This window comes from Grus americana, chromosome 9 (genome assembly GCF_028858705.1).
Source record: "Grus americana isolate bGruAme1 chromosome 9, bGruAme1.mat, whole genome shotgun sequence".
Classification (NCBI taxonomy): domain Eukaryota; kingdom Metazoa; phylum Chordata; class Aves; order Gruiformes; family Gruidae; genus Grus; species Grus americana.
In genome coordinates, this window is record NC_072860.1 from 29,386,753 (window position 1) to 29,396,953 (window position 10,201).

The 10,201-nt window shown below is 40.6% G+C and overlaps 1 protein-coding gene across 2 annotated transcripts; it reads left to right on the forward strand.

Annotated features, from left to right (window-relative positions):
* The first annotated feature begins 2,400 nt into the window (after positions 1-2,400).
* On the forward strand, positions 2,401-7,478 carry TM4SF1 (transmembrane 4 L six family member 1). 2 transcript variants are annotated; one of them, XM_054835473.1, is made up of 5 exons: positions 2,401-2,577; positions 4,240-4,329; positions 4,420-4,568; positions 5,960-6,140; positions 7,083-7,478. In XM_054835473.1, the coding sequence occupies exons 1-5, from the start codon at positions 2,401-2,403 to the stop codon at positions 7,095-7,097; spliced, it is 612 nt and encodes a 203-aa protein (XP_054691448.1). In that variant the 3' UTR covers positions 7,098-7,478. The 2 variants fall into 2 exon arrangements, with proteins under 2 accessions (XP_054691448.1, XP_054691449.1); XM_054835474.1 differs by lacking the exons at positions 4,420-4,568; positions 5,960-6,140 and having other exon boundaries at positions 6,971-7,478.
* The last annotated feature ends 2,723 nt before the right edge of the window (positions 7,479-10,201 follow it).

Consider the following 10,201-nt stretch of genomic DNA (forward strand, 5'->3'; position numbering starts at 1 on the left):
ACCTACAGTCTAAAGTAAGGCTGTAGCCTAGAATTAGACTTTTATTGTCTCTAACAACACTGGGTGGTTGATTGCTTTTTAATATGTGTTCTTTGCCCAGGACAGGCATCAGAGCTTCAGCAATAGTCCTGTGAGAGAGAAGTAGTGGAGCTTGCCATGGGCTGTGGGGAAGCACCTGTGAGCGAGTAAGCAATTATCTTACCTCTCTAAGTGCAGACACAGGGGTTCTTGTATAAAAGGCTCAAAACCCGATTGTGGTTTTGTTTACACTAGTGTGAACTCCGCTGTTTCGTGGTGCTGGAGCACGTCACAAGCTGCAGTTTGGGCCCTGCTGTTCCTCAGGTTGATGAGAAGCTCGTGTTTGGCTGCTGCTCAGTTTCATCATTGCCCACGATGCGTTCCAGAAATTCACCACTGCTCACTTTGCCAAGCAGTAAAATCAGAATTTAGGAAGCAAACAGGCATGAGAAATAAATAAGCTCAAGACTTTTGTAATCTGTGTGATTATAGAGGAGAGTGATCTGAACTACTACTATATTCTTTGGGGGGGGGGGGGGGTTGATAGTAACTGCAGACTGCAGTGCCCGTGCAATGCCCCACGTGACTGATAATGTACAGAATTTATTTTAAATATAGGAAGTTCCTGATTATGTGAAATTTTATTTCAGATCAAGTGTTTGGAAAACAATTATACAGGTTACAAATAGACCAAATTTTAAATCTGCTTCCCAGTGGCCATGTGTATGGTGTGGTGGTTGTGGGAAGGGAGGGTGTTGGGTGGTGGTTTTTGGGGGGAGTGGTTTGGGTTTTAGCATAACACAATAAAGGGAGTTTTCAGTTGAGTAGCCATCTCGTCCTGCAGAGGAAATTTGCAGGATGATGTTTATGCTTGGTTTAGTCATCAGAGGTGAAGTGCACAATAATGGTAAGCCTATGTTTCTACAATTGGAGGATATTTGTCATAATGAAGGAAGTCTCCAAGGTCAACAGCTACAATACCCGGAGAAGTTACATCACAAAACCACATCTGCACAAGACTGCTCTCTTCCCCTCACCCCGCTTTGGTTTTTTGCATGTGCTCACTCTCTCAGCTGAAGTGTTGCTCGCATCATTTGCAAGAATACCATGGATTTGATCTGGAATTCTGTTTACGGTATTATTTAGCTGTTAAAAAAATTACACACACACAAACCTAAAAACCTGAATTAGTATTTTTTGCTCTAAATAATTGAAAAAGTCTCACTACAGTCTCCTAATATCCTGTACGTTCCCAAACTCTGTTTGTCTAGATACTGTTTTTGCAATGAAAATTAGATCATATTGTGACGATGGTGGCAGCAGCACCTCCCAAACCTAGTCTGGGCCTGTGCATGTCTTAGTTATCTTCTCCCCGGTGACAGGAGTGGGCATGACAGCTCACGAGGCTGTGCTGAGCAATATGTATGTGAAGAAGGAAGCTTTTAGCTATTTGAGCAACATTTGCATGAAGGAAAAGAGAGAAGGCTAGATCTTAATTTTTCCACGTCACTTTATATCTCCATTTACTATACAAATTAATTTTACTGGTACATGTAACAGTTTGGGAAAACCCGATACAATGTATCTCTCTGGGGTTTTTCTTTTTTTAATGTTTCTATACATGAAATTTCAGTGCAAGGACTGTATTTTATGGTCCTCTTTTGAAGCAGTATTTTTCACCAGTGTTTGTTTGGTTGAGCTTTAACAAATGGCTGTTAATCTAAATTCAGCTTGTCTTACAACAGCAAGAACAAGGATGTTCCTTAGAAGCCTACCTGTCCATTTTATTTGTTTTCCAACCTTGCAATGAGGTTCGCTCTTATTCCATCAACAGGATAGCAAAGTGAGAGGTTGCTCTACATACTCCTCATTGCTGTAGACCTTATTCTATTTATACCCAAAACTCTGACTCAATACTGATGAAGTCATCTGAGCCTTTCCCTGGCTTCAGGTTGTTCTGAATCAGTCTATAAACCTAAAAGTCAAAGCAGCTTCTAACAAAGAAAACAATCTTTTTCCTTCAGTTCCTAACAGAACTTGTGTTGTGGTTTAAGTATGTTCATGTTGAATCATGTTCACTGGTGATCATTCCAAGCATCATATATTAGAGTGAAATTACCTATTATTCAATATTTCCTTGATTGCATTTGGTTTGACAACAATTATTGCATTTAAAAAGGGTGGTGGCATTCTGCCATCCCTCTTCCCTCACTTTGCAATTGGGAATGGTACTTATGAAGAGGTGTAAACGTCATCCAGGTAGGCAGGTAACCCCCGAGTATTTAAGGAGGTGAGAATAGAGGTGGATCTTCTTTTAGGTGTGGACAGGTATGAGATAGGTTGGTTTGGACTAGTGAGAGAAGGATTTGTAAAGCTGAGGACATGTGTTTTGGAAGGTGTGCTAGATGTATTGGTTATAAGTTGCTCATCCTTGCCTTGCTCAGCATCGTGGCCAACATTTTACTTTATTTTCCGAATGGTGAAACAAGATTTGCTTCAGAGCATCATCTCGGCAAATATGTGGAGTGCCTTCATGGCATTCTAGGTGGAGGCCTTTTGGTAAGTAATGAGCTAGTGTTTTCTTTCAAGTTTATTTTGGAGCTACTTGGTATTACCGTTTCTTTACCAGTTACATTAATTTATTGGTCAAATATCTTGTCAGCAGGAATCTCTGGAGTTGTATCAAAAGAAATTAGCCGTATTACCCATAGGTATCATTAGTTATTATTTGTTATCTTATCTGCAACATTATGTCACTTTAAAGCTGAGAAAATCATAGGTTCTAGGTCGCGGAATTCAAATGCAAAACTGGAACCAAGCCTCTCAGCAGGTCACAGTTTGCGTAAAGGGTTAAATCATCCATTTTTTTGTTATATTATTGAACTATTCCCCTTTTAAATGTCCCTAGATAATTATAATTTAGTTACAATTCCTTAATTTCTATTATCTGAGATGTTGGCAGTTACTTCTCTGCCTTAGCTCTTTATTCAGAGGAATCGAGTGGCAGTTATCAAAGCTTTGCATTTGCGTAACAGCAAAGGATGAAGAATCGAGTGTGTTCATTGTAAGACATTGTTAATCTGAAGCTATTATCTTCTACCTTTTCAATTTTGTCGACCATATGGTAACATATTTAAGTTCCCTGACTCCGGGCTTCCTTTTTCATTTGCTTTTAAAAGTCCTCTTAGAAATAGACTACAGATCTCAAAGTGTCTGCAAATCACAGGTTGAAAATGATTGCACGATAAGGCCCTCCATCTTGTGAGAAGTGCTTACAGCTGTCTTACAGCCCCATTGGAACCTAGACTGGGATTTGCAAAGACTGGACATTACACACAGAATAATACAAGTGAAATCGATGGAACTGCTCCTGGAACACACTTGTACAACCTCTTCTGGACCTGCAGGATTAGGGCTCAGCAATAGGTTTGAGTAAAGGTTGACAAGTATGTGAGTGTTCAACTGAATATTTTAGTTTTTTGTTAAGTAAATCTGTGCAGTTTGCAGATAACACTTTGCTCTTTCTTTATGGTTTTCTGAGGTACTCCTGAGTGTAGAGTCTTTATAAGTGCAAACTATTATCAAGTCCTGTTAGTGCCGGTGGGGAGGATGCTCTTTTTAATCAACTCTGCTCTTTCTTGCTTTTACGCTAAAAGCTCTGGTATGGATGATTTATATTTCTTACAGATAGCTTCTGCTTTGTTACTTTGCATTTCTGTCACTGGAATCTGGTTGTGAAAACCTAGAAAAAGCTGGATGTCTGTAATGAGATGTTTGCCTCAATTGGGCAAAATATCCCTAGACTTTCTACTCTAGTCAGACTGGTTTGTCACACAGGCAGTGATGACTACTCTTCAGTAACTAATAGGTTGGTAGTAGTTGTTTGGGTTTTTTAGCAAGATAATTATGAGACGCTTATCTTGTAGTCCTCATTTGGCAGAGAGTGAATGGATTTTTTTGCAAAGCATTCTATTTGCAGGATACAGCCTTTAATGTGAACAAAAACTTTTAAAGTTGAAGCATTTTAAATTGCGCAATATCACAGCAGGCTCTTTACTGACGGGCTCTTTATGCGCTTACGTGCACTGAATAATCTATGCAGGCTGCCCCCCACTCCCCTGCCAAGAAGCAATATAAATTAATGCAACGTGAGGACCGTGTTTTATCTGCCCTGTCTGTGCGACAAAACAGAACAGTGTGGTTTGTTTTCTCCATACCTAGGTACTCATTCCAGCTGCAGTGTTCATTGGGCTTCACAATGATGACTGCTGTGGGTGCTTTGGCCATGAGGACTGTGGGAAAAGCTGTGCGGTAAGCGAGCCTTTACGCTCCAGTCCCAGGTAATCCCAAAGACAAGGTGATGGCTGTGTTTGAAAGTTCATGTCTGTGTTTGCTGTGCAGATGCTGTCCTCGGTTCTGGCAGCCTTTGTTGGGATCCTTGGCTCTGGATACTGTATAATCATTTCAGCATTGGGCTTGTCTCACGGACCATACTGTTTTACTCACCTAGAAAGAAACTGGATCTATCCTTTCACTGAATCCTCTGGAGGGTAAGTTGTCTGTTCAGGAGGGTGTTATGTCTTCCCCCACGGACACATGGTCTTTATTCCAGCACCTTTCAGCAATATCCAGTAACCATATAGCAAGATCTGTTCATAAGTTTATGCTTCTCACTCACGAAAAGCTAAACAGATGGCATCAGTTACCCATGCTGCTATAGTTTAAAACCAAAGCAATATAAATCCTCTGTCTTACAAAAAGGAATCTGAACATATAAATATATATATGTTGGTAATAATATCTGTATACCACACATTGTCCGTGTCCATGAACATCTCTAACATAAAGTTTTAGAACCTTGAGGGATTTACAAGCTATGAATAGTGGCGGTTAGAAATTTGGCTTATCATTTGTTAAGAATTTGTTTTGCAAGGCTTGCTTCTGAAGTTGCTTTGTGTCAGCGTAAACTGGCGTAATACCTTCATTAGTGGCAATGAAACTAGAAAAGGTTTATAAGAATCTTTGTACGCTACAGGGTGGGGAGGGCCAGACGCTCTTAATTATCCCTAATTAGGGTTCTCCAGCAAACCAAGCCCGTGTAGCTGAGTGGTATGCTATTCCCCAGTAATCCCCACAAATCCTGTAGGTTGGAAGAGGTTTTGGTTTGACTCATGACGTGCTTTTACAGTGTCTGAATGGTTGGCAACCTTGACGCTGTTTCTACTAACACTTTATGGCTGGTGCCAGACTAGAGACAGTTTGAGTACTAAGAAGCCACATAAAGATCCTTTGCAGCAAAGAGTTTGAATTTTACATTTCAGTTGCATGTCTCCCAAGGGGGGGGGCATTCCTCCCCCCCTACCCCCCCAACTATGACCGAATATAGAAGAACCGAGTTAAGTCCTTGCTGAAGGCTCATCAGTGCTGGTGTTCTGACGATGTGGGTGAGGAGTAGCAGCTGGAATACTGCAGCACCCCTCTAAATTTGTTCTGTGTTAGGTTCTTCCAGAGCAGGCAAGTGAGGGTGCAAAGACAGCAGCGCAAGAGAGGAAGTGACCCATTCGCTTCAGATCAGTAATTGCTGTCTTTGGAATAAAGGCCCAGTTCTGAAAGGCTCCATGGCTCTTTTGAGAAATAGCTTTGCTCTTTCAGCTTTCTTGAGCTTGTGTCTTGCTTTAATCAGTAACAGAAGGTTTTGCCTTTATAGTTTAGGTTGTTTGGGTTTTTTTAAAGAAATTAAGACTTAACAAAAATGTATGGTCAATAGTTCAATACATTCTTAAACAGAGCAAACCTTGCATGGAATAAACCATTGCCTTTTCTATTCCCACTTAAGAGTTGTTATCCTCAATGCAGTTACAGACTAGATGTAATCTGTTTCTAGTGTATGGTAAGCATCCCACTGTCACAATGTTCATATGCTCTTAATCGCTGTGTACAGGTACTTGTTTGAGTATAACAAGTGGTCTCAATGTCAAGAACCTCAAAACATCGTGCAGTGGAACACCACCCTCTTTTCCATCCTCCTTGTCTTGGGAGGAATAGAGTTCATTCTGTGCTTCATACAGATAATCAATGGCATTCTTGGAGGACTATGTGGGTTGTGCTGCAGTCATGAGGAGGTAAGCCATTTGAAGTTATAACCATGCTTTTCAGATGAACATGAAACACTATTGTTACTGATGCTACTGCGGAGTCTTACTCAGCAGCTATTTTTTTGGTATTCTTAAGCAACAATTCAGCGTACAACTTCTTTTTATAGCCCTGTTGTGTTCAGCATTTTATCGTAGTCTTTGACCACATGCTTTCAGCTGATTCCTCAGCCGTCACAGTGAAGTTAGTCTGCATAGGAGCTGGAAGGCTTTTTTCCCCCACTATGGCACATGTGGTCATCAGCACCATATAGGTGATATAACTGAAATACAGATCTTTTGGTGGTGGTCTTTGCCATAGCCTAAACCATTGTTTCATAGCGTGGTGCAGTTTGGTGGCAGGCTGTTCTAAGTACATTGCTTTAGCCTTGTATTTTTGCTCACAGCAGCTGAAAGACTACTGAGAACATGCTGTATGTAATGAAAACTGCAGCATCCTGGCCTTTTGCATAGTAAAAGTGGGATAAGAGAAGGAATTAAATTGCACATAGGTAACGAAACCTGCAGACAGATCTGAACGGTTTTTTAAAGGGGGGAGGGTCGAGTGAGAAAGAGGAATTTCCTCCAAGTTTCTTTAGAGTCTTGTTAAACAGTTTGAGCATGTTAAAATCAGCATTGAGGTGGTAGTGTTGGAATTGCAATGGCTTAAGGTATAAACCAGGTATAAATAATATCACACACATTATGGCTAAGAATGTGTTTCACTTTTTTAATTGACATAGTTGAATGTTGGGGCTCTTTCAAAGCTATTACTGTCTTCTCACTCCTGTCTTCCATGCTGTAACTGCAGTATAAAAGAGCTATGCCATGGTTATCTAAATGTGATCAGATTAATTTAGCTCTTATAGTTGGATACAATATTAGCATTCTTCTCCTTAATATGTGTTTGTTTCTTTTTGTTCCCCCCCCCAGACATACGCCTGCTAGAAACCTGACAACGCATTGACGTCGGTACACGTGTATGGTGTATTGAGTATTCTGTGTTTGGTTTGTTGGGTTTTTTTTCAATGTTCCACGCATACTAAAAAGGCACATTGTTGTCAAACTGTGCTGTTATCAATTTAACTGACTTGGGGCCAGCCTTTGTTGTTGGAGTCATATGCAGGTTTTTGACTAACCTGCCTGATCTAAAGGCAAAATGTATCCTGAATTTCTTTGGTTTGATTCATCTTAGAACGGGCAACTGCCTGAACACTTCACTAAAGATAATTTTTTTTTCTTTCTATTGACACAACAGCTCTGTACTTCATGCTGCTTTCCCTGTAAAGTTGCACTTTCATTCTGATGTTGGAATGAACACAAATCCAATCTAGTCTGGCCTGGATATAAATGAATACTCAGCTGGAGCAAAAACAAAGCAGTAGTAAAATGTGGATGATCGAGGGCAGATACATGCACTTCACCTTTTCAGAATTTTTCTGAACTTCTCCTATGTTTCACAAATAAAGATTTTTAATAAAAATACCCAGCAGGTGTCAGTCATTCTTTCCCTGCCCATGCTGAAACACTGCTTTCCTTGTCTTAGAGTAAAGGACAGCGGAGGCATGAGAATGTGGATATAAAACAGTCAGGTTATAACCTACTTTTCCTTTCCTCTCCAGCAGGCTGTGTCAGAGCGGCAACTGCTTCACTATTTGGTTTAGATCATTTAGCTGAGCCAGGCAATTGTATCAACAAGGATACGATAGTTCAGCGACAGCTCTGTGACAGACACAACTGCATACGTGGAGCCTTAGTCCTGGGCCTGGGCTAGCAGTTCATTGCTGATGGTCGTTCCAAGGACTGGAGGGAGGTCCCCACGCAGTCGAACAGTTGAGCCACAGCTCTGCGTCCCTTCCGCTGCTCTCCCAAGGGGGGCTTACCTCCTGACTGCTTAGTCAGAGTCTTGAGACAAAACAAAATGAGGTCTGGATCCTATCTTTTATCTCACTCAGCAGACCCCCACACATAGCAGTGTTCAGAAAATATAGTGCAAATGCAGGTCAGCAGTGGTAGATTAATCTGAAATATTTGACTTCCCCAGTAAGCAGCCTGGAGGCAATATTCTAAGATCTGGTGCAAGAACCTCTGAAGTGTGGCTTGTAGCATATTACAGTGCATGTTTTATCACAAGGTAGAGTAAATGAATTATATGCTGCTAACAGCATTGCTTGCAAGGTCAGTATGCTACTGATGAAAATGAAATTGCGTACACCCATCCACAACAACAAAAGAACTCACAGATGGGAAAAGGTTGTGTTTAGAATCTCAGGATATCTGCTTTTTGCAATACCATTTATTCGTACACATAAATATCAAAGGAATAGGGTATAATTCCCACGCAACTTACTTACAGATTTTTGCCTTTATGTTTGCATAATTGCTATTTGTCTTTCTGGTACACACAACTAATTAAAGAACTGAAACAATTTTAGAAATTCCAATGGACAGAATGATTAGGCTAGAGTTTAGAATTAAAACTTTAGCTCAGATCCATGTAGCACTAATGCACAGCATTACTACTCGCTGTTCATGTGGTCACTTAAAAAAAGATCAGTTAAATTCCTTTGTTGCCTGATGCATAAGACAGTGTTTTGGGAGTTTTATCAGTTACACTGCAGGGAAGCGGTTGTTTTAGGTTAAATTCATTTCAGTTGGCAGAGAAGTCACTCATCCAGAGTAAACATGGCTTTTCGGTAATGGGCTCGGCATCCAGCTCATGGACATTGACGGCAACAGGAAAGCGGTTCTTGCAACACTTGGTAAGATATTTGAGAAACTGGTTGCCAGGTTTGCTTAATACTTAGTATAAAATGAGCGCTTTCTGTTCTAGCAGTACAGTGCGCCAGCAAAAAAAACACACCTTGATTTGGTATTTGCAGAGCTAAGTTTAAATACAAAATAAGGCATGCAGACTGCTACACTGCAGAATGAATGCTGCTTCAGGTGTCATTTTCCAAGTAAGTTTCTTCTAATCAGAACAGATTACTATAGGAAGTAGCAGCAAATCTGATTATAAACTAAGCTGCTTGCTAGTAATTTTGGCCTTTGCTTTTAGAAAAAAAAAATATTTCAGCCTATTTCATGATCTCTGAGTTTTGTAACAAACCTTCAGTCCTGGGGATGTGATGTGCCTGCCTTTCAGCTGTTTTGTTTGAGCTGTAAGGCGCAGCGTTGATGATAGGAGTTCTGTCCATGCCTGTGAGCCTGAAAAGGGAGGTTTGCCACTAATTTCGATTAGAGGGAGGCCTGAAAAAACTGTCTGTAGTGATTAGGGATTAAACACGAAATATGGGAAGATCCTCGGGGTAAAGTCTGAGGACTTAAAAATGAAACCTCCTAGAAAAAGAAGGGGAGAAGGAAACAAGTGAGTCACAGCAGAGAACGGGTAGAAAAATGGTGTGATTGCATGAGTACCACCATACCCATTTTCTTCGGTGATCTCATTTGAAGCAATAGGAAGGAATTAGTTACAACATGCAACCCAAACAGCTTTTATGAGAGAAGCCTCCTGTGTGCAGAGCCTAAAACAGCTCATGAGGAAACAGAAGGAAAATATGCCATGACATAATTGCTTCTAAAATCAGCCTTCTCGCTTTTGGTAGAGCCCCAATTTTTTTTGTTCTCTGACTGTGACTTTCCCATTGAGTAAACCCTAAGCTCATTCTTGAGTTACTTTTCTGATGACTCACAGGGACATGGAAAGAAGGCTTGGGTTGTGCTGTGAGCAAACAGCTCTGTCTCTGTGTTACTGGGATGGATGTTTAATTGCTTAGGGAATGATGACACACAAAAATGGGGAAACTGTCTGGCTTTGGCTTTGCACAGTGCAAAACAGCAGGCATTTTGTAAAACAGCCAGACCTTTTGTCCTGTACAAGAAGTCATGTGTACTTAGGTAAAATCTGTAGCTATGCATGCTCAGTGGTAAGCACAGAATAAAACAACTGGAGAAACAGCAGGATTTAATTCATAAAACAATTGAGCTGTATAATGCTGCAGAAAAGAGTAATTAATTTGACAGTAAGTCTGCATGGCAGTCTCTAACCAGTG

Bases quoted from the DNA above. Each gene is read 5' to 3' on its own strand.
- TM4SF1 (XM_054835473.1), top strand. From the start codon at position 2,401: ATGTGTTTTGGAAGGTGTGCTAGATGTATTGGTTATAAGTTGCTCATC. The intron at 2,578-4,239 runs GTAAGTAATGAG...CTCCATACCTAG, and splicing joins TTCTAGGTGGAGGCCTTTTG to GTACTCATTCCAGCTGCAGT. The intron at 4,330-4,419 runs GTAAGCGAGCCT...TTTGCTGTGCAG, and splicing joins ACTGTGGGAAAAGCTGTGCG to ATGCTGTCCTCGGTTCTGGC.